The sequence below is a fragment of the Physella acuta genome, unplaced genomic scaffold (genome assembly GCF_028476545.2).
Source record: "Physella acuta isolate Inbredline_101_S28 unplaced genomic scaffold, ASM2847654v3 ptg001052l, whole genome shotgun sequence".
NCBI lineage: Eukaryota > Metazoa > Mollusca > Gastropoda > Physidae > Physella > Physella acuta.
The window spans coordinates 72,501-96,544 of NW_026732569.1; the positions used below are offsets into that span (position 1 = coordinate 72,501).

At 46.1% G+C, this 24,044-nt stretch overlaps 1 protein-coding gene across 2 annotated transcripts in view; it reads left to right on the top strand.

Annotated features, from left to right (window-relative positions):
* LOC131955078 (chondroitin sulfate synthase 3) overlaps window positions 1-20,278 on the top strand; it is a 30,679-nt gene extending 10,401 nt beyond the window's left edge. For both annotated transcript variants that reach the window (XM_059319033.1, XM_059319032.1), the window contains exons 2-16: window positions 2,698-3,209; window positions 3,895-4,007; window positions 8,814-8,940; window positions 9,183-9,370; window positions 9,613-9,777; window positions 10,464-10,620; window positions 10,770-10,831; window positions 16,287-16,429; window positions 16,839-17,024; window positions 17,134-17,258; window positions 17,610-17,765; window positions 18,022-18,175; window positions 18,920-19,045; window positions 19,361-19,480; window positions 19,920-20,278. In XM_059319033.1, coding sequence (XP_059175016.1) covers window positions 2,834-3,209; window positions 3,895-4,007; window positions 8,814-8,940; window positions 9,183-9,370; window positions 9,613-9,777; window positions 10,464-10,620; window positions 10,770-10,831; window positions 16,287-16,429; window positions 16,839-17,024; window positions 17,134-17,258; window positions 17,610-17,765; window positions 18,022-18,175; window positions 18,920-19,045; window positions 19,361-19,480; window positions 19,920-20,058 — 2,337 coding nt within the window. In that variant the 5' untranslated portion in view covers window positions 2,698-2,833 and the 3' untranslated portion in view covers window positions 20,059-20,278. The remainder of the gene's footprint in view (window positions 1-2,697; window positions 3,210-3,894; window positions 4,008-8,813; window positions 8,941-9,182; window positions 9,371-9,612; window positions 9,778-10,463; window positions 10,621-10,769; window positions 10,832-16,286; window positions 16,430-16,838; window positions 17,025-17,133; window positions 17,259-17,609; window positions 17,766-18,021; window positions 18,176-18,919; window positions 19,046-19,360; window positions 19,481-19,919) is intronic.
* Window positions 20,279-24,044: the final 3,766 nt, after the last annotated feature.

Genomic DNA, 24,044 nt, shown 5'->3' on the forward strand with positions numbered 1-24,044 from the left:
GTATCATGCTAATGACAGCAGCTATATCAGAATCGAGTGGGCCGCTTAGATTCTTACCGGCCATTGTAAAATATTCCAGCATCAAAATAAAAAAATAAAAGAAACACTATTTCAACCACAGCCATCTTATTTGAGTGTTTGGCTTTGTGTGTCGCTTCTTAATTTCTAGTAAAGTATTCAATGCATAGCATAGCGACCCACGCTTTCCTTGTTAGTTATTTAAATAGTAGTTCATTATTATATTTAAAGAAAATAATTTGTTTTCTCCTTATAGTGCATGATTCTATAAAAGCTTGTTATTAAAACGTTTTTATGCACCCCCCCCCCCCCCCGTCATTTTATGTCTATAGATCCTGTATGTCTTGAATCAGGAGAAGTTCCGTGTTCCCCAATTCTTGTATTGTGGTGTTGTTTGAAAGCAACTAGGCCTAGTGTATTTTCGCCATGTTTATTTTTTATTTTAAGAAATGACCTCTGTTCTAAAATTAGCCACGGTTCAATTTAGCACGGAGAAGTGACGATTAAAAAAAAAAAGAAACGAAGCTTTACATGTTAAACATTTTATTTCTTCTGGGATGTGAACTAGGAACAGTCGTTTGGTGTTTCTAGAGTAGTCGACTAGAGTAGTCGACTAAACAAACACGGTTCGTGCAGTTACCGGCATCACACAAAGCTCCAACACACCCCCAGTGTTTGCACAGTCCTCTAAACATTGGTGTAACTCGGGGCATTGATGGCGTCTTTTAAAAACAAGAAGTTCCGCCGTTTAGAGGGACCGCGGTCTATTGTGCCAGAGCTCTGGCGCGTCTAGGGTAGCAAACAGAACCAATCACTGCCGGCCCCTAGTGGCCTTTTACCGGTGGGCAGGAAAGTACGTGGGACTGTTTAGATATCAAAGAAACTGTTTAGTACATCAGCACCGGTCATTGCCGGAAACAGCCGGTCGTGTTGGAATGTAGCCGGTTAATGCTTGAAGTCAGCCGGCTCATGCTTAGTGTCAGCCGGCACTATGTATAAGATTGTTTTAACACTGTCCTTGGCTGATAACTCAGGGACAGGTGTTCACATCAGCCGTCTTACCCATCTTACCGCCCGTGAGTCCCAACAGAAAAACGTCAGACATCATTACCTATCAATCAATTTATCAATCAATATATCTATCAATTTATCTATCAATATATCAATCAATATATCTATCAATATATCTTTTCTCTAGACAGGTCGAAGGTTCAAATAATAACTGTCACTACAGCAAAGCTCAGGTTTCTGGAAATGTGGTTGCCTTTTCTGGCCCAAGTTAGAGGGCATTAGGGCATGCACACAGTTGAATTGGGCACAATGCAACTCTTGCAGTAGAACTGGGCACAATGCAACTCTTGCAGTAGAACTGGGCACAATGCAACTCTTGCAGTAGAACTGGGCACAATGCAACTCTTGCACTAGAACTGGGCACAATGCAACTCTTGCACTAGAACTGGGCATAATGCAACTCTTGCACTAGAACTGGGCATAATGCAACTCTTGCACTAGAACTGGGCACAATGCAACTCTTGCACTAGAACTGGGCATAATGCAACTCTTGCACTAGAACTGGGCACAATGCAACTCTTGCACTAGAACTGGGCATAATGCAACTCTTGCACTAGAACTGGGCACAATGCAACTCTTGCACTAGAACTGGGCATAATGCAACTCTTGCACTAGAACTGGGCACAATGCTTTTCTTGCACTAGAACTGGGCATAACGCAACTCTTGCACTAGAACTGGGCATAATGCAACTCTTGCAGTAGAACTGGGCACAATGCAACTCTTGCACTAGAACTGGGCACAATGCTTTTCTTGCACTAGAACTGGGCATAATGCAACTCTTGCACTAGAACTGGGCATAATGCAACTCTTGCAGTAGAACTGGGCACAATGCAATTCTTGCACTAGAACTGGGCACAATGCTTTTCTTGCACTAGAACTGGGCATAATGCAACTCTTGCACTAGAACTGGGCATAATGTAAATCTTGCAGTAGAACTGGGCATAATGCAACTCTTGCAGTAGAACTGGCCACAATGCATTTCTTGCACTAGAACGGGACACAATGCAACTCTTGCACTAGAACTGGGCACAATGTAATTCTAGCGACCTCTAGTGCACCGGTCATATATCGAGGCCTATGTTGACACGCGGCCTGCTTTGTTTTTGCACGCAGTTCTAAAAGTATCACCTCAAATACGAAACAAAGGACTAGTTTTAATTAGCTAATTCTCTGTAATATTTATTTCACTTTAAATTACTTTCTTGTAAAATGGAGTATAGAGGAAGTATTATAACCGTACAAAACATCGAAACTAAGATTTTAACAAACTTGACGTTTTACGCCCTCATAGTTTTGTCATCTTGTCCCTCAGTCAGTCTGTTTGTTTGTCTGTCTGTCTAACTTTATGTAAACATGATAATCTGAGTTAAAAAAAAAACAACATAAGAGTTTATTTAACTTGATTCCCCTATCCATCGTCCGTCATAGAGAAGCATGTCAGCGACCGCATACATGAACATGAGACCGACTTTTTTTTGTCACTGTTGTTACCGTTTTTTTCTCTATTTAAAAAACAAAAAAACACACATTTATTAAACATTTTTTGTCACTTTATTTGTTCTCGTTATCTTTGTTACCTTATTTTTGCCATTCACTTTCTCTCACAGGCTGCATCAGACCAGGACTTGTAAGGAAACAAATAAAACTCCAGAGCCGTGTCACCACTAGAAAACACGGACATGGTGCCATAGAAACAGGTGGACCCTAACATGATGTTACCATAGCAACAAGCCGCTGTCCACGATGACGTCGACCGAGTTCCACGGCAAGTTCAAGGTCACTGCCTTGTTCATCTTCGGCTTCCTGCTGGGCACCTACCTGTTTTCGGAGATCCGGCCCTCGCTCCGGCTCCGGTTCAACGACTGCCGGATCAAGGCCATGCAGGCCGTCAAGGCGAGGATCGACGCCTTCCGACGCCAGACTCGCGAGGCGCCTGACTCAGCGCCGGACACTGACGCCGAGCCGAGGTCAGAGGTTAAGGACGAGAAGTTTCTGTTTATCGGCATCATGACGGCCCGGAAGTTTCTGGACACGAGGGCGTTGGCCAGCAGCCGGACATGGGTGCCGCGCGTCCCCGGGAGGGTTGTTTACTTTCTAGGGGAGGGGGAGGAATACAAAGGTCAGGACTCTTAACATTCAATCTTCATTCTTTATGTTAGCATTCTTTAAGGTCTTATTGTTAACATTCTCTCTAACGACATTCTAAAACTTCAACTTCACGAAAAAATGTTAACATCCAGTAGTAGCTAAAGTACACTTTTATTCAAATGTTAATATACCCACGCACTGGCAAACAAAATGTTAACACCCCACCCTCATGTAAACAAAAGGTTGACTCCCCACCCTCATGTAAACAAATGTTAACACACTCACCCTCATGTGAACATAATGTTAACACCCCACCCTTATGTAAAAAGCTGTTAACAACCCACCCTCATGTAAACAAACGTGTTAACAAATGTTAACACCTCACCCTCATGTAAACAAATGTTAACACCTCACTCTCATGTAAACAAATGTTAACACCTCACCCTCATTTAAACAAATGTTAACACCTCACCCACATGTAAACAAATGTTAACACCCCAGCCTCATGTAAACAAATGTTAACACCTCACCCTCATGTAAACAAATGTTAACACCCCCACCCTCATGTAAACAAAATGTTGATTCCCCACCCTCATGTAAACAAATGTTAACACCCCCACCCTCATGTAAACAAATGTTAACACCCCCACCCTCATGTAAACAAATGTTAACACCTCACCCTCATGTAAACAAATGTTAACACCCCCACCCCCCAGGTAGCCTGAACGTGATCCAGCTGAAGGGGGTGAAGGAGAACGACTACCCCCCACAGAAGAAATCTTTCGCCATGGTGGACTACATGAGCAAACACTTCGCCAGGGACTACAAGGTTAGTCCTGTTGTCACGTGGTCTACTGGTCAGTCCTGTTGTCACGTGCTACTGGTCAGTCCTGCTGTCACGTGCTGGGTCTACTGGTCAGTCCTGTTGTCACGTGCTACTGGTCAGTCCTGCTGTCACGTGCTACTGGTCAGTCCTGTTGTCACGTGCTGGGTCTACTGGTCAGTCCTGTTGTCACGTGCTGGGTCTACTGGTCAGTCCTGTTGTCACGTGCTACTGGTCAGTCCTGTTGTCACGTGCTGGGTCTACTGGTCAGTCCTGCTGTCACGTGCTGAGTCTACTGGTCAGTCCTGTTATCACGTGCTGGGTCTACTGGTCAGTCCTGTTGTCACGTGCTGGGTCTACTGGTCAGTCCTGTTGTCACGTGCTACTGGTCAGTCCTGCTGTCACGTGCTGGGTCTACTGGTCAGTCCTGCTGTCACGTGCTGGGTCTACTGGTCAGTCCTGTTGTCACGTGCTGGGTCTACTGGTCAGTCCTGTTATCACGTGCTGGGTCTACTGGTCAGTCCTGCTGTCACGTGCTGAGTCTACTGGTCAGTCCTGTTGTCACGTGCTGGGTCTACTGGTCAGTCCTGTTGTCACGTGCTGAGTCTACTGGTCAGTCCTGCTGTCACGTGGTAGTGGTCAGTCCTGTTGTCACGTGCTACTGGTCAGTCCTGTTGTCACGTGCTGGGTCTACTGGTCAGTCCTGTTGTCACGCGCTGGGTCTACTGGTCAGTCCTGTTATCACGTGCTGGGTCTACTGGTCAGTCCTGCTGTCACGTGCTACTGGTCAGTCCTGCTGTCACGTGCTACTGGTCAGTCCTGTTGTCACGTGCTGGGTCTACTGGTCAGTCCTGTTGTCACGTGCTACTGGTCAGTCCTGTTGTCACGTGCTACTGGTCAGTCCTGTTGTCACGTGCTGGGTCTACTGGTCAGTCCTGTTGTCACGTGCTGGGTCTACTGGTCAGTCCTGTTGTCACGTGCTGGGTCTACTGGTCAGTCCTGTTGTCACGTGCTGGGTCTACTGGTCAGTCCTGTTGTCACGTGCTACTGGTCAGTCCTGTTGTCACGTGCTACTGGTCAGTCCTGTTGTCACGTGCTGGGTCTACTGGTCAGTCCTGTTATCACGTGCTGGGTCTACTGGTCAGTCCTGTTATCACGTGCTGGGTCTACTGGTCAGTCCTGCTGTCACGTGCTACTGGTCAGTCCTGTTGTCACGTGGTACTGGTCAGTCCTGTTGTCACGTGCTGGGTCTACTGGTCAGTCCTGTTGTCACGTGCTGGGTCTACTGGTCAGTCCTGTTGTCACGTGCTGGGTCTACTGGTCAGTCCTGTTGTCACGCGCTGGGTCTACTGGTCAGTCCTGTTATCACGTGCTGGGTCTACTGGTCAGTCCTGTTATCACGTGCTGGGTCTACTGGTCAGTCCTGCTGTCACGTGCTGGGTCTACTGGTCAGTCCTGCTGTCACGTGATGGGTCTACTGGTTAGTCCTGCTGTCACGTGCTGGGTCTACTGGTCAGTCCTGTTGTCACGTGCTGGGTCTACTGGTCAGTCCTGTTGTCACGTGCTACTGGTCAGTCCTGTTGTCACGTGCTGGGTCTACTGGTCAGTCCTGCTGTCACGTGCTGGGTCTACTGGTCAGTCCTGCTGTCACGTGCTACTGGTCAGTCCTGCTGTATTGTAACCTACTTTGTCACCAAATCACCCCCAGTATCACCACATAACCTACTGTGTCACAAAATCACTTACTGATGTGTGTCTTTTAATAGCTAAATAATTATAAACCTTGTGACACATGTGTAGCTGATCATCCTTTCAGCACATGTATAGTTGATTGTAACACATGTGTAGTCGATTAACCTTGTAACACATGTGTAGCCGATAAACCTTGTAACACATGTGTAGCCGATAAACCTTGTAGCACATGTGTAGTCGATAAACCTTGTAGCACATGTGTTACTGATTTAACGCTCCAGTGGTTTAATGTTTCTACGAAACCTAACGTGTTTAATGTTTCTACATAACGTAACGTGTTTAGATTTAGATCTACCGAAAAGTTCAAGTCGTTGTTTGAGAAACTTAACACACGGCGCGCGCTTCAATGACGCGGTAGACACGTGATCGGTGCCAGACGTGACCGTATGACGGGAGGTGTTGGTGAAGTAGTTTGGACTGGAACTAGAGCACGGACGTGGGTGGGGTAGGGGGGGGGGGGGGAATGATTTGGAGTCATAAGCGTTTTAAAAAATCAGCTGTATTTTAACGCAGCCGTACTGAGAAGTAAAGTCATGACCTAGGGTTGTAAGGTATATCTGTCATTGGGGTGTTTGTGTAAGGGGGGGGGGTATATCTGTCATAGGGGTGTGTGGTTAGAGGGGGGGGGGGGGGTGAAGCACACTTTAAAACAAAAATTTTGTTGTTGTTAGGTATATCTGTTATATGTGTTTTGGGTGTTGTCTACAGACTTCGCTGCTGAAATCTAGTGGTCAAACTATGAGTGTACTAGCGACCAGCTAGTTGTTGAAATCCTGGTTTTGATATTATGATTCGCTAAATGCTATTCATGAAAGTAAAAAATTCCTCTTTATAAAAAATATAAATTTTATCATCGTCGTAGATTTACTTCAAAGAAAGTATGCACATCTAAACCCCCTCCTCACTCACTCATACTGGAAGAAAATTTAAAAATAAATAAATCTCCCTTCAACTCGAGACATGGAGTTTTCAGAAATCACCTTTGGTGCTGTATGATTGGTCAGCACAAGTCCTATTTAAAGGACTTCTTGAGACGTGAAACTACATGTGAGCGATACGGAAAGTTGACAAGTTCAGTGGCTGAACTAGATCTGGTAGAGTCGCCGTCGTCTGGGGAAATGTGTGAAAGGTAGAGACCGTTTTTTTTTTATGGCCAGCTGATTGGGGCTATGCGTTTTGTTGCCATTTGTTTGCAGCCATGTGCTTGGTGGCCATGGGTTCGGGGAGTGGGGGGGGGGGGGGGGAGGGTAGAACGTCTTTAATTTCACTGGCTGTTGAATATCAAACGGCTGAGTTAGAGTTCACTCCTCGACTAGAGGCTGACAATGTTTGACCTACTAGAGACTGACAATGTTTGACCTACTAGAGGCTGACAATGTTTGACCTACTGGTGACTGACAATGTTTGACCTACTAGGACAATGTTTGACCTACTAGAGACTGACAATGTTTGACCTACTTGAGACTGACAATGTTTGACCTACTAGAGATTGACAATGTTTGACCTACTTGAGACTGACAATGTTTGACCTACTAGAGATTGACAATGTTTGACCTACTAGAGACAATGTTTGACCTACTAGAGACAATGTTTGACCTACTAGAGACTGACAATGTTTGACCTACTAGAGACTGACAATGTTTGACCTACTTGAGACTGACAATGTTTGACCTACTAGAGATTGACAATGTTTGACCTACTAGAGACTGACAATGTTTGACCTACTAGAGGCAATGTTTGACCTACTAGAGACTGACAATGTTTGACCTACTAGAGACTGACAATGTTTGACCTACTAGAGACTGACAATGTTTGACCTACTAGAGGCAATGTTTGACCTACTAGAGACTGACAATGTTTGACCTACTAGAGACTGACAATGTTTGACCTACTAGAGACAATGTTTGACCTACTAGAGACTGACAATGTTTGACCTACTAGAGGCTGACAATGTTTGACCTACTGGTGACTGACAATGTTTGACCTACTAGGACAATGTTTGACCTACTAGAGACTGACAATGTTTGACCTACTTGAGACTGACAATGTTTGACCTACTAGAGATTGACAATGTTTGACCTACTTGAGACTGACAATGTTTGACCTACTAGAGATTGACAATGTTTGACCTACTAGAGACAATGTTTGACCTACTAGAGACAATGTTTGACCTACTAGAGACTGACAATGTTTGACCTACTAGAGACTGACAATGTTTGACCTACTTGAGACTGACAATGTTTGACCTACTAGAGATTGACAATGTTTGACCTACTAGAGGCAATGTTTGACCTACTAGACACTGACAATGTTTGACCTACTAGAGACTGACAATGTTTGACCTACTAGAGACTGACAATGTTTGACCTACTAGAGACTGACAATGTTTGACCTACTAGAGACTGACAATGTTTGACGTACTAGAGACTGACAATGTTTGACCTACTAGAGACAGTCAATGTTTGACCTAGTAGAGACTGACAATGTTTGACCTACTAGAGACTGACAATGTTTGACCTACTAGAGACTGACAATGTTTGACCTACTAGAGACAGTCAATGTTTGACCTAGTAGAGACTGACAATGTTTGACCTACTAGAGGCTGACAATGTTTGACCTACTTGAGACTGACAATGTTTGACCTACTAGAGGCTGACAATGTTTGACCTACTAGAGATTGGCAATGTTTGACCTACTAGAGACTGACAATGTTTGACCTACTAGAGACAGTCAATGTTTGACCTACTTGAGACAATGTTTGACCTACTAGAGACTGACAATGTTTGACCTACAAGAGGCAATGTTTGACCTACTAGAGATTGACAATGTTTGACCTACTAGAGGCTGACCATGTTTGACCTACTAGAGGCTGACAATGTTTGACCTACTAGAGACTGACAATGTTTGACCTACTAGAGACTGACCTATTTGAGACTGACATTGTTTGACCTACTAGAAGCTGACAATGTTTGACCTACTAGAGACTGACAATGTTTGACCTACTAGAGGCTGTCAATGTTTGACCTACTAGAGACTGACAATGTTTGACCTACCTTCCAGTGGCTGATCCGTGCAGACGATGACGTGTACATGAAGGTGGACGAACTGGTCAGGTTCCTCAAGTCTATTGACGACTCCAAGCCTCTGTATATAGGTCAGCCTGGCTTCGGCAAGCCGGTCGAAGAGGGTGAGTACCGTCAGAAGCAAGGCCCGATAACTCTAATGTTAAGATAGATAACTCTAATGTTAAGATAGATAACTCTAATGTTAAGATAGATAACTCTAATGTTAAGATACATAACTCTAATGTTAAGATAGATAACTCTAACTTTAAGATAGATAACTCTAATTTTAAGATAACTCAGGTAACATTGATTTAATGACTTGTTGACATAATCGACATTATTTTTAATTTTTTTTTTATTTCAGGCAAACTCGGCCTCGCAGGGGCGTTCTGTATGGGGGGCCCTGGAGTGATCATGACGTCAAAGATTGTGACGGGGGTGGCCCCGGGGCTCAAAGATTGCCTAAAGGTCACGGTCACGGGACACGAAGACACGGAGCTGGGGCGGTGCATCACCATTAACACGGGGGTGCAGTGTACCATAGCGTTTCAGGTGGGCGCCAGACTGTAGCTCATAGTCACCTGGACATGATATGCTTTAAAAAAATAGATTTTTTTTTAACCCTTTTGGGAGCCCAGTAGGCATTCTAGTTCCGCTACATAAATATATGTATCACCATGACATTTTCTCATGCAAATCTCCCTCATATTTCATTCTCTAATACAAATCTCTCTCATATGTCATTCTCTCATACAAATCTCCCCAGCCATTACATGTGTACCTCCCCTCCTCAGATGAAAGAGCTCTTCTACCAAAACTACGCCGAGCTGGAGTTACCCAACAGTTCCTTCAAGAAAGGTCTGGGGAAGGACGAGCAGAAAGCCTTGACCCTGCACCCCATCAAAGAAGCCTCCTATGTCTTCAGGATGGACAATTTCTTTAGCAACGTTACAATGCAGGTGAGATTTCTTCCGTAAGATTATAATTCAGGTGAGATTTCTTCAGTAAGATAACAATTCATGTGAGATTTCTTCAGTAAGATTACAATTCAGGTGAGATTTCCTCAGTAAGATTACAATTCAGGTGAGATTTCCTCAGTAAGATTACAATTCAGGTGAGATTTCTTCAGTAAGATTACAATTCAGGTAAGATTTCTTCAGTAAGATTACAATTCAGGTGAGATTTCTTTAGTAAGATTACAATTCGAGTAACGATTACTTTAGCAACATTACAATTCAGGTGACAAAACAATTTGTTCCATAAAATGATAAAACGTTGAAATCTGCCCTCTTTGATTGGTCGAAACCCTACCTTCTGCCATTTAACATAGATAAAAAAAAAACATTTTTGCTGTTTCTAAAACAAGTGAAAAAAAACTGAGCGTAATGAATGTGAAATTAGTTAATTCGTACTAGTAGCCAGAGTTTTTACTAGGCATCTCTTCTTTTGGGGGGGTGGGGGGGGGGGGGGGTCGGAGGTAGGTTTTTAAGTCACACAAAAATTGACACTAAATATGTATCGGAAACTTTTCTTTTTCTGCACTGGTTTTTTAAAGATTATAAACACACTTAATAACGGAACAACGAAGGCAATCTAATGCATTTTCTATATTAATTTTGAAATTATAATTCACCTTTATCAACAGAAACTCCGAGAAAAGCAAAAGATGCTAAAAGTGGAAATGGACAAGTTCGACAAGATTATTTTTGGTAACAATGGCCGACCCGCGAGCAAAGCTTCCGTTTCCGGTTCATCACAACCAGTGCACGATGACGTCCAGAGTGACACGACGATATTCCAAGGTGATCATCACGTGATTATACTGTCCCCACAAGTCACGTGATCGTACTGTCCCCACACGTCACCTGATCGTACTGTCCCCACAAACAAACCATTTGGTAGCGATAGGTAATCACGTGATTCCCGTGACGTCTGCTGTCTTGTGTTTCAGATGCCGTCAGAAGGCGACGCGGCCACGTCATCAACATGGATCAGATCCGTCTGCTGCCCGAGGTTAGTGGATGCCTCACTGCCCACCCCTCTGTCTTTAGTGGATGCTCCACTGTCCACCCCTCTGTCTTTAGTGGACGCTCCACTTCCACCCCTCTGTCTTTAGTGGATGCTCCACTTCCACCCATCTGTCTTTAGTGGATGCTCCACTGCCCACCCCTCTGTCTTTAGTGGATGCTCCACTTCCACCCCTCTGTCTTTAGTGGATGCTCCACTGCCCACCCCTCTGTCTTTAGTGGATGCTCCACTGCCCACCCCTCTGTCTTTAGTGGATGCTCCACTGCCCACCCCTCTGTCTTTAGTGGATGCCCCACTGCCCACCCCTCTGTCTTTAGTGGATGCTCCACTGCCCACCCCTCTGTCTTTAGTGGATGCTCCACTGCCCACCCCTCTGTCTTTAGTGGATGCTCCACTGCCCACCCCTCTGTCTTTAGTGGATGCCTCACTGCCCACCCCTCTGTCTTTAGTGGATGCTCCACTGCCCACCCCTCTGTCTTTAGTGGATGCTCCACTGCCCACCCCTCTGTCTTTAGTGGATGCTCCACTGTCCACTTCTCTGTCTTTAGTGGATGCCCCACTGCCCACCCCTCTGTCTTTAGTGGATGCCCCACTGCCCACCCCTCTGTCTTTAGTGGATGCCCCACTGCCCACCCCACTGTCTTTAGTGGATGCTCCACTGCACACCCCTCTGTCTTTAGTGGATGCTCCACTGCCCACCCCTCTGTCTTTAGTGGATGCTCCACTGCACACCCCTCTGTCTTTAGTGGATGCTCCACTGCACACCCCTCTGTCTTTAGTGGATGCTCCACTGCCCACCCCTCTGTCTTTAGTGGATGCCCCACTGCCCACCCCACTGTCTTTAGTGGATGCTCCACTGCACACCCCTCTGTCTTTAGTGGATGCTCCACTGCCCACCCCTCTGTCTTTAGTGGATGCTCCACTGCCCACCCCTCTGTCTTTAGTGGATGCTCCACTGCACACCCCTCTGTCTTTAGTGGATGCTCCACTGCCCACCCCTCTGTCTTTAGTGGATGCTCCACTGCCCACCTCTCTGTCTTTAGTGGATGCCCAACTGCCCAAATCTGTCCACCCCTCTGTCTTTAGTGGATGCCCCACTGCCCACCCCTCTGCCTTTAGTGGATTCCCCACTGCCCACCCCTCTGTCTTTAGTGGATGCTCCACTGCCCACCCCTCTGTCTTTAGTGGATGCTCCACTGCCCACCCCTCTGTCTTTAGTGGATGCTCCACTGCCCACCTCTCTGTCTTTAGTGGATGCTCCACTGTCCACTTCTCTGTCTTTAGTGGATGCTCCACTGCCCACCCCTCTGTCTTTAGTGGATGCCCCACTGCCCACCCCTCTGTCTTTAGTGGATGCTCCACTGCCCACCCCTCTGTCTTTAGTGGATGCTCCACTGCCCACCCCTCTGTCTTTAGTGGATGCTCCACTGTCCACCCCTCTGTCTTTAGTGGATGCTCCACTGCCCACCCCTCTGTCTTTAGTGGATGCTCCACTGTCTTTAGTGGATTCCCCACTGCCCACCCCTCTGTCTTTAGTGGATGCTCCACTGCCCACCCCTCTGTCTTTAGTGGATGCCCCACTGCCCACCCCTCTGTCTTTAGTGGATTCCCCACTGCCCACCCCTCTGTCTTTAGTGGATTCCCCACTGCCCACCCCTCTGTCTTTAGTGGATGCTCCACTGCCCACCCCTCTGTCTTTAGTGGATGCTCCACTGCCCACCCCTCTGTCTTTAGTGGATGCTCCACTGTCCACTTCTCTGTCTTTAGTGGATGCTCCACTGTCCACTTCTCTGTCTTTAGTGGATGCTCCACTGTCCACCCCTCTGTCTTTAGTGGATGCCCCACTGCCCACCCCTCTGTCTTTAGTGGATGCTCCACTGCCCACCCCTCTGTCTTTAGTGGATGCCCCACTGCCCACCCCTCTGTCTTTAGTGGATGCTCCACTGCCCACCCCTCTGTCTTTAGTGGATGCTCCACTGCCCACCCCTCTGTCTTTAGTGGATGCCCCACTGCCCACCCCTCTGTCTTTAGTGGATGCTCCACTGTCCACCCCTCTGTCTTTAGTGGATGCTCCACTGCCCACCCCTCTGTCTTTAGTGGATGCTCCACTGTCTTTAGTGGATGCCCCACTGCCCACCCCTCTGTCTTTAGTGGATGCCCCACTGTCTTTAGTGGATTCCCCACTGCCCACCCCTCTGTCTTTAGTGGATGCTCCACTGCCCACCCCTCTGTCTTTAGTGGATGCCCCACTGCCCACCCCTCTGTCTTTAGTGGATTCCCCACTGCCCACCCCTCTGTCTTTAGTGGATTCCCCACTGCCCACCCCTCTGTCTTTAGTGGATGCTCCACTGCCCACCCCTCTGTCTTAAGTGGATGCTCCACTGCCCACCCCTCTGTCTTTAGTGGATGCTCCACTGCCCACCCCTCTGTCTTTAGTGGATGCTCCACTGTCCACCCCTCTGTCTTTAGTGGATGCTCCACTGCCCACCCCTCTGTCTTTAGTGGATGCTCCACTGTCTTTAGTGGATGCCCCACTGCCCACCCCTCTGTCTTTAGTGGATGCCCCACTGTCTTTAGTGGATTCCCCACTGCCCACCCCTCTGTCTTTAGTGATGCTCCACTGCCCACCCCTCTGTCTTTAGTGGATGCCCCACTGCCCACCCCTCTGTCTTTAGTGGATTCCCCACTGCCCACCCCTCTGTCTTTAGTGGATTCCCCACTGCCCACCCCTCTGTCTTTAGTGGATGCTCCACTGCCCACCCCTCTGTCTTTAGTGGATGCCCCACTGCCCACCCCTCTGTCTTTAGTGGATGCTCCACTGTCCACTTCTCTGTCTTTAGTGGATGCTCCACTGTCCACTTCTCTGTCTTTAGTGGATGCCCCACTGCCCACCCCTCTGTCTTTAGTGGATGCCCCACTGCCCACCCCTCTGTCTTTAGTGGATGCTCCACTGCCCACCCCTCTGTCTTTAGTGGATGCCCCACTGCCCACCCCTCTGTCTTTAGTGGATGCTCCACTGCCCACCCCTCTGTCTTTAGTGGATGCTCCACTGTCCACCCCTCTGTCTTTAGTGGATGCTCCACTGCCCACCCCTCTGTCTTTAGTGGATGCTCCACTGTCTTTAGTGGATGCCCCACTGCCCACCCCTCTGTCTTTAGTGGATGCCCCACTGTCTTTAGTGGATTCCCCACTGCCCACCCCTCTGTCTTTAGTGGATGCTCCACTGCCCACCCCTCTGTCTTTAGTGGATGCCCCACTGCCCACCCCTCTGTCTTTAGTGGATTCCCCACTGCCCACCCCTCTGTCTTTAGTGGATTCCCCACTGCCCACCCCTCTGTCTTTAGTGGATGCTCCACTGCCCACCCCTCTGTCTTTAGTGGATGCTCCACTGCCCACCCCTCTGTCTTTAGTGGATGCTCCACTGCCCACCCCTCTGTCTTTAGTGGATTCCCCACTGCCCACCCCTCTGTCTTTAGTGGATGCTCCACTGCCCACCCCTCTGTCTTTAGTGGATGCCCCACTGCCCACCCCTCTGTCTTTAGTGGATGCTCCACTGTCCACTTCTCTGTCTTTAGTGGATGCTCCACTGTCCACTTCTCTGTCTTTAGTGGATGCTCCACTGCCCACCCCTCTGTCTTTAGTGGATGCCCCACTGCCCACCCCTCTGTCTTTAGTGGATGCTCCACTGCCCACCCCTCTGTCTTTAGTGGATGCCCCACTGCCCACCCCTCTGTCTTTAGTGGATGCTCCACTGCCCACCCCTCTGTCTTTAGTGGATGCCCCACTGCCCACCCCTCTGTCTTTAGTGGATGCTCCACTGTCCACTTCTCTGTCTTTAGTGGATGCTCCACTGTCCACTTCTCTGTCTTTAGTGGATGCTCCACTGTCCACCCCTCTGTCTTTAGTGGATGCCCCACTGCCCACCCCTCTGTCTTTAGTGGATGCTCCACTGCCCACCCCTCTGTCTTTAGTGGATGCTCCACTGTCCACCCCTCTGTCTTTAGTGGATGCTCCACTGTCCACCCCTCTGTCTTTAGTGGATGCTCCACTGCCCACCCCTCTGTCTTTAGTGGATGCCCCACTGCCCACCCCTCTGTCTTTAGTGGATGCTCCACTGCCCACCCCTCTGTCTTTAGTGGATGCCCCACTGCCCACCCCTCTGTCTTTAGTGGATGCTCCACTGCCCACCCCTCTGTCTTTAGTGGATTCCCCACTGCCCACCCCTCTGTCTTTAGTGGATTCCCCACTGCCCACCCCTCTGTCTTTAGTGGATGCTCCACTGCCCACCCCTCTGTCTTTAGTGGATGCTCCACTGCCCACCCCTCTGTCTTTAGTGGATGCTCCACTGTCCACCCCTCTGTCTTTAGTGGATGCTCCACTGCCCACCCCTCTGTCTTTAGTGGATGCTCCACTGTCTTTAGTGGATGCCCCACTGCCCACCCCTCTGTCTTTAGTGGATGCCCCACTGTCTTTAGTGGATTCCCCACTGCCCACCCCTCTGTCTTTAGTGGATTCCCCACTGCCCACCCCTCTGTCTTTAGTGGATGCTCCACTGCCCACCCCTCTGTCTTTAGTGGATGCTCCACTGCCCACCCCTCTGTCTTTAGTGGATGCTCCACTGCCCACCCCTCTGTCTTTAGTGGATGCTCCACTGTCTACCCCTCTGTCTTTAGTGGATGCTCCACTGCCCACCCCTCTGTCTTTAGTGGATGCTCCACTGTCTTTAGTGGATGCCCCACTGCCCACCCCTCTGTCTTTAGTGGATGCTCCACTGCCCACCCCTCTGTCTTTAGTGGATGCTCCACTGTCCACCCCTCTGTCTTTAGTGGATGCTCCACTGCCCACCCCTCTGTCTTTAGTGGATGCTCCACTGTCTTTAGTGGATGCCCCACTGCCCACCCCTCTGTCTTTAGTGGATGCCCCACTGTCTTTAGTGGATTCCCCACTGCCCACCCCTCTGTCTTTAGTGGATGCTCCACTGCCCACCCCTCTGTCTTTAGTGGATGCCCCACTGCCCACCCCTCTGTCTTTAGTGGATGCCCCACTGCCCACCCCTCTGTCTTTAGTGGATGCCCCACTGCCCACCCCTCTGTCTTTAGTGGATGCTCCACTGCCCACCCCTCTGTCTTTAGTGGATGCCCCACTGCCCACCCCTCTGTCTTTAGTGGATGCTCCACTGCCCACCCCTCTGTCTTTAGTGGATGCTCCACTGCCCACCTCTCTGTCTTTAGTGGATGCTCCACTGCCCAAATCTGCCCACCCCTCTGTCTTTAGTGGATGCCCCACTGCCCAAATCTGCACACCCCTCTGTCTTACCAGATACCCTTCCGCCCTATATAATAGTGTCCTTTAACCATCCTAACGACGAAGGTTAATAGTTAATGAAGCATTTTAAACTCTCATGAAAATTATAAAATTGTTGAAAAAATGCTTTTTTCAGGGTAAATCTATCTACCATGGGCCGGATCGATCCTGGGAATTTATTCGATACAAGCGGATGTTTAGCACGACGTTTGAGACGGGCAAGTTGGAGTTCTCCATCGAGTACAAGAGAAGAACCGAGCTGCACCAGGAGATGGTTAAGTGAGCATGGGGAGGGGGTAGGATTTGGGGCGGGAGGGGGGGAGGGAATGGGGAGAGGGTAGGATGGGAAGGGGTGGAATGGAGACGGGGAGGGGGGAAAGGCAGAAGGGTGGTAGTGGATAGCTTTGTCAAATGATGAGTTACACAACACTTGTTGATTGCGCGGCGTAATGTTAGGAGACGACATGTTGGATGATTGTGTGACGTCATGTTGGATGATTGTGTGACGTCATGTTGGATGATTGTGTGACGTCATGTTGGATGATTGTGTGACGTCATGTTGGATGATTGTGTGACGTCATGTTGGATGATTGTGTGACGTCATGTCGGACGATTGTGTGACGTCATGTTGAGTGACTGTGAGACATATAAGTCACTATCACGAACGTGATCCACCTCTCTCACACAGTCACGTGAAAGCGCTCCCTGACCTCTCGAGGTCAAGCCCTAAGTTTGTGAACGAGACCTACCACCGGACCACCACCAACCGGGGGGTGGAGGTCTTGCTTTTCGTCAAAAAGTGGCACCAAAACAAAAAGTACATCCAACCTATTTACCTCAGGAAGCCCTTTCACCCCGCCCTGGTGGACTTTAGGTAGGAATTACACCCCTTTTGACATTTTTCTTAACGTGGTTACGGCCCTTGATCGTGTTGACAACCCTCGCACGCTCGACTGATTGTCACGCTTGGTTGGTTCCGGTAGGGAGGCGGACCGAGGGGACGAGGAGCTGGGGGAGAGGGGGAAGACGATCTACATGCTGATGCCGCTGTTCCAGAGGTCAGCCATCTACAAACGGTTCCTGGACATGCACGCATCGGCTGTTGCGGGTGAGTAGTTTTTTTCTCTGTCGTTGGTAGGTCAGGTGTTAGCTAGTCAGGACATGTGTACCGCCAACCCCTGATATTTATGTCATCCAGCCAATCCCTGACATTTATGCCGCCAACCCCTGACATGTATACCACCAACACCTGACATTTATACCGCCAACCCCTGACATTTGTACCGCCAACCCGTGACATTTATACCGCCAACACCTGACATTTATACCGCCAACCCCTGACCACCAACCCCTGACATTTGTACCACCAACCCCTGACCACCAACCCCTGACATTTGCACCGCCAACCCCTGAGATCTTCTATGACCTACCATGTCTAGCTAGACGGTTCTATTTTTAGGCTACAAGGGCAAGGTCGAGCTGAGACTGGTCGTGTTTATTGACGACAGGGGAGAGTACAAGCTCCTCTCCACTATGACGTCATCCATCTTGGACAGCCGGCCCTACCTGGACATTAGGGTCATCTATCTAGACGAGCCCTTCAACAGGGGCAAAGGTCAGTACCTTGACTAGTAAGGTCACCGCTACAGCAGCTAAAAATAAAATACACGATGTTATTACTAACTTAATCGAGGGGAAGTAAAGTTGTCAACATCTTAGTGCGGAACACGACGGGGTTCCACGGTAAATAGTATTTAAACTTTTGGGGTTGTTTGCAGCAACAAAGAAGCATTGCTTAAAAATAAGAAAAGAAAAAAGAACGAAAAAAGAATAAAGTAGCTAAAGGGAAGCAACCGCACAATATATTTCAGGTTTGATGACAGCACTGGCTGACCTCCCCTACACATCGCTACTTTTGTTTATGGACGTGGACATGGAATATTCCTCCCATTTCCTGCATCGTGTGTCCAAGTACACCGTCATGGGCCAGAGCACATTCTTCCCTATTTATTTTGTGCATTTTAAGTAGGTTTTTGGTACATTTTCCCCTATTTATTTTGTTAATTTAATTCATACAATGCACCGTCTTCTATTAACCTATTCCCCATAATCCATAGCTCCCTACTAGCGTATTTCCCCTATTCCCCACTCCCTATACCCTCATATTCCCCAGCCCCTACTAACGTATCTCCCCCCCCCCATATTCCCCGCCCCTACTAACGTATTCCCGATATCCCCCACCCCCTACTAACGTACCCCCACCCCCTACCAACGTACCCCCCATATCCCCACCCCCTATTAAGGTACTCCCCCACCATATTCCCCACCCCCTACTAACGTCCACCACCCCCCATATTCCCCCACCCCCTACTAACGTACCCCTACCAACGTACCCCCCCCCCATATCCCCCACCCCCTACTAACGTCCACCACCCCCCATATTACCCCACCCCCTACTAACGTCCACCACCCCCCATATTACCCCACCCCCTACTAACGTACCCCCCTCATGTCCCCAGCCCCGACTCTATATGCTACAAGCAAGAGGACTGTGACACCCTACTAACGCCCCCCCCCCGTACCCCCTACTAACGTACCCCCCTCGTATCCCCAGCCCCGACTCTATATGCTACAAGCAAGAGGACTGTGACACCCTACTAACGCCCCCCCCGTACCCCCTACTAACGTACCCCCCTCGTATCCCCACCCCTACTAACGTACCCCCCTCGTATCCCCACCCCTACTAACGTACCCCCCTCGTATCCCCAGCCCCGACTCTATATGCTACAAGCAAGAGGACTGTGACACCCTGCTCAACAGCCGCCGTGACGAGGTGGGGTTGTGGCGGAGCTTCAGCTACGGTATAGGGGCCGTCTACAAGAAGGATCTTATCAAGTAAGTATTGATATGACATATAGACTATAAATGTCACCTAGCTGTCATCATGACATCCAGGTAGATTTGTATTTAAGGATCTTATAAGTGTAGACAGGACATCTAGATGTCACCTGATTGTCATCGTTACTTGGATAAATGAAGAAGAAATATTAGTTCTGTGTTTAGTTTTTTTTAAAGTTATAAATCAACACTTTACACAAATTAAAACTTGTATGGTTAGTGTATGAATATAATTTTGCTAAACATTTAAGTTAAAATAAATTGTTGCCAAAACCGAACCGGTAAACTTTTCTCCCCCCCCCCCCCCCACAGAGCAGGAGGGTTTAAGACGGACATCGTGGGCTGGGGCCTGGAGGACGTGGACTTCTATGAAAAGTGTATCGCTCTAGGTCTGGCGGTGGTGCGGGGTTCGGATCCCTCTTTGATACACAGGTGAGTAGAGTCATGCACTCTTTGATACACAGGTGAGTACAGTAATCGTGCACTCTCTGATACACAGGTGAGTAGTGTCATGCACTCTCTGATACACAGGTGAGTAGTGTCATGCACTCTCTGATACACAGGTGAGTACAGTAATCGTGCACTCTCTGATACACAGGTGAGTACAGTAATCGTGCACTCTCTGATACACAGGTGAGTACAGTAATCGTGCACTCTCTGATACACAGGTGAGTACAGTAATCGTGCACTCTACACAGGTGAGTACAGTAATCGTGAACTATCTGATACACCGGTTTATAGAGTCGTGTAACGTGTTGGCACCAGAAAAAACAACACACTAGTGTAAAAAAAAAACAACTCATGTTCTCAAAGTTAGCCAGACTACTATCTATTGCTGGAGTGGTTGACCTACTTTGTTTTCTCTCCACAGATTCCACCCAAGGGAGTGCAACATGTCACTCCCGGAAAATCAATTAAAACAGTGTATAGACAGCGGCAACGCCATGTTGGGTTCTGTCAAAAACTTGTACCGGATATTGAATGATGTGTCGGGTGGGGAGGGGGTTTGACGACAGCATTCCTAGAAAAAGATTTCCAATGGATATTTATGTCTCATGTCAAAGTATTTATAGAGCTGTGAGTATTCCAATTGCGCTAAGGTCAAGGGCAAAATAAGAACATTAAGCAGCATTTTAAATGTGTTTACAACTGAAGAATTTACAGGCGATGTATCATTTATGGTCATAATGACGCTGTTAAATGCCAACACGTTTATAAAAATATTTCAACATGAAATGCAAAAAAAAAAAAAAAAAAAAAAAAAAACAAACAAAAAAAAACAAAAAAAAAAACGGAAGAACGCGTATAGAAGAGCGCAACGAAAAGTTGCACACGGAAAAATGCCGACGCAGAGACAAGCGCACGCACAAATTTGCGCACATGGAAACTTAACAGTCATAAATGTGCATACAGATAATTTCCTGTGTTCGCTATTTCCAATTGCGCACTTTGTGTGCATCTTTTCATGGAATCCCATGAACTCCTACAAGACTGTCTCAGCAGACATTACACACAAGTCTCGCGGTGAAACGAGACCATTTCGTATTGATGTCTTGCCGACACAAAGCCTACCCGATCAACATTGTCTGATCAATGTAAACCATGTGTTTCCAGTGGGTAACATCAACCACAAGCCTCGTCAAACTAGTCAATCAACCACACGCCAACAACCTTTTGTCTGAGTCATATGCTCTGGGGTCATACACAGTGTTTCTTCCAGACTTTTTTCTCCGGGGGGGCACTTGAAATTTTCGGGGGGGCGGTAGACTTTCTTCGGGGGGGCGGACACTGTTAAAAGTATATATTTTCTATATAAATTATATAAATTTCATTTTTTTCGGGGGGGCGGTAAAATTTTTTCGGGGGGGCAAAGCCCCCCCGAAGAGATGCCTGGAAGAAACTCTGGTCATACACATCACGTGATTAAAGTCTAGGCCCCCTCGTCACTTGCCGCTTTTTACGTGGTAATACTTGTATCAAAAAGAGTAATATTATAAAGAATATGTGAATATTTGACAGAATAATATGATAAAGAATATGTGAATATTTGACAGAATAAAATTATAAAGAATATGTGAATATTTGACAGAATAATATTATAAAGAATATGTGAATATTTTATAGAATAATATTATAAAGAATATGTGAATATTTTACAGAATAATATTATAAAGAATATGTGAATATTTGACAGAATAATATTATAAGGAATATGTGAATATTTGACAGAATAATATAATAAAGAATATGTGAATATTTAACAGAATAATATGATAAAGAATATGTGAATATTTGACAGAATAATATTATAAAGAATATGTGAATATTTGACAGCATACTATGATAAAGAATATGTGAATATTTGATAGCATACTATGATAAAGAATATGTGAACATTTGACAGAATAAGATTATAATGAATATGTGAATATTTGACAAAATAATATTATAAGGAATATGTGAATATTTAACGGAATAATATGATGAAGAATGTGCGAATATTTGACATTTATCATAAAGAATAATATTATAAATAATATGTGAATATTTGACAATCTCAAAAACCTGGTCTTAATAAAACACTTTATCATTCAAATTTAATTTTATTGAATGTGAATTAACTAAACCAAAAATCTGGCAACAAGGCAGACCAAGTTCGCATTGTTTGATCCAAAAACTGTGAAACTTGATGACATAAAGTTCACATTGTTTGATCCAAAAACTGTGAGACTTGATGACATAAAGTTCGCATTGTTTGATCCAAAAACTGTGAAACTTGATGACATAAAGTTCGCATTGTTTGATCCAAAAACTGTGAAACTTGATGACATAAAGTTCGCATTGTTTGATCCAAAAACTGTGAGACTTGATGACATAAAGTTCGCATTGTTTGATCCAAAAACTGTGAGACTTGATGACATAAAGTTCGCATTGTTTGATCCAAAACCTGTGAAACTTGATGACATAAAGTTCGCATTGTTTGATCCAAAACCTGTGAGACTTGATGACATAAAGTTCGCATTGTTTGATCCAAAAACTGTGAAACTTGATGACATAAAGTTCGCATTGTTTGATCCAAAAACTGTGAGACTTGATGACATAAAGTTCGCATTGTTTGATCCAAAAACTGTGAAACTTGATGACATAAAGTTCGCATTGTTTCATCCAAAAACTGTGAGACTTGATGACATAAAGTTCGCATTGTTTGATCCAAAAACTGCGAGACTTTATTGATCTTTTAGCCACTTAGGCGTATTGATTTGTAAAGATGCCATCGTATCTATTTTACCAAGAATACCAAAGTTCACTAACCTTGATGTACCGGGTCTTCTAACTTAGTATTTTCATTTATTGTTCAGATCTGCAGCATTAAAAAAGTTATACATAATAAATTGTAACTTTGTCATATCCTGTTCTTCTGATGTGCAATCAGCTAGATTACAGGGGTCTCCAAACTTTTCAGTCCGAGGGCCGCATTAACTATCAAATTTCAGTTCGGGGGCCAGTTTCTTACAGGCATGTCTTTGATTTTTCTGGGCAAAGTTCCTCAGCCATCACCAACAAACAATTTTTCATTGGACAAAAAGATCTCCGCGGGCCGGATGAAAGGACTTCGAGGGCCGCATCCGGCCCGCGGGCCGTAGTTTGGAGACCCCTGAGCTAGAATATTTCAAATTCGTTAATTTGACGAGAATGAAGAATGCATTTTCTATTGAATGAATTTCAGTTGAGAATTTTTAAAACATGTTAAATGATGTATTATGCATTTCTGTGTTCAACAAACTGGGCTGTTCAAGTTGAATTATGTGAAGTATTTGAAAATGTATGATATGTGATGTATTAGACAATATGTGATATGAAATAAAGTTGAAAAAGTGTGATGTTTCATGAATTAGACTGTGTAGTGTGTGCTATATTTGACAATGATGAAATAATACACCATGCATTGTGCCATTGTGTCTTCGTGAATTTTTCTCTAGAAAAAACACACGTAGTTTTGTTATATTTCACATCTTCAATACTGACATAAATATCAAAATAGTTTCGAAATGCGCCATTTACAGTTCTTTATTTAAAGTATACAAATACAAAGATACACAAGATTCTATTTATTATATACGATATAATCTAAAACAGTGGGGGGGGGGCACTTGAAATTTTCGGAGAGGGGGGGTGGTAGACTTTCTTCGGGAAGGCGGGCACATCGAAGACACAAATCAGCCAGACAGGTCAGCAAGACGCTTTTAATCCTAAACAAATCCAAAATTTTAGATATGTATTTTACGTCTTCTTTAACTGACCTGTAATTTAGTGTAATGTGTGATGTGGCCCATCTGGTTTCACTGACCTTGAACTTGTACTATGGTTAGGTCAAAACATGGTTCAAATAGAAATCGTGTCTCTGGTGTATGCGTGTGTGCCTGTGCGAATGTGTGTGTATGTGTGTCTGTGAGAATGTATATGCGAGTATGTGTAGGTGTGTATGCGTGCGTTGAAGTGAAAGCCACTGTTGCTATTCCAATACAATGAATATCAGTTACTGGGTACAACATAAAGTATGATAAAGTATTGTGCTACAAACTACCGTATAGTCTTCAAACAACCGTATAATGTTACAAACTACTGCATATGCTCTAAGTACAGCACTAAACACTTTTACAATTACCAGTAACACCGTAGCAGTGGCGTAGGCATGGGGGGGGGGGGGTGCAAATCGAAAGTTTGAGGGGGGGGGGGGGGGTGCAAATCGAAAGTTTGTCCCAGGGTAAAAATTGGAACCCCCCCCCCCCCCTTGAGACGATCCTGGCTACGCCACTGCACTGTAGTTAGCATCGTTAAGCTTTAAAGTTTTAGTTTAAGGTAACTTAAGATGGAAGAAACGAAATGCCTTCAACTGGGATGAAATAAACTCCTCTAACAACAGTGAACAAACATTTCCCAGGGACAACGAAACTGGTTTGAGCATAATATTTCTATTTATGACTAATTAGGACTA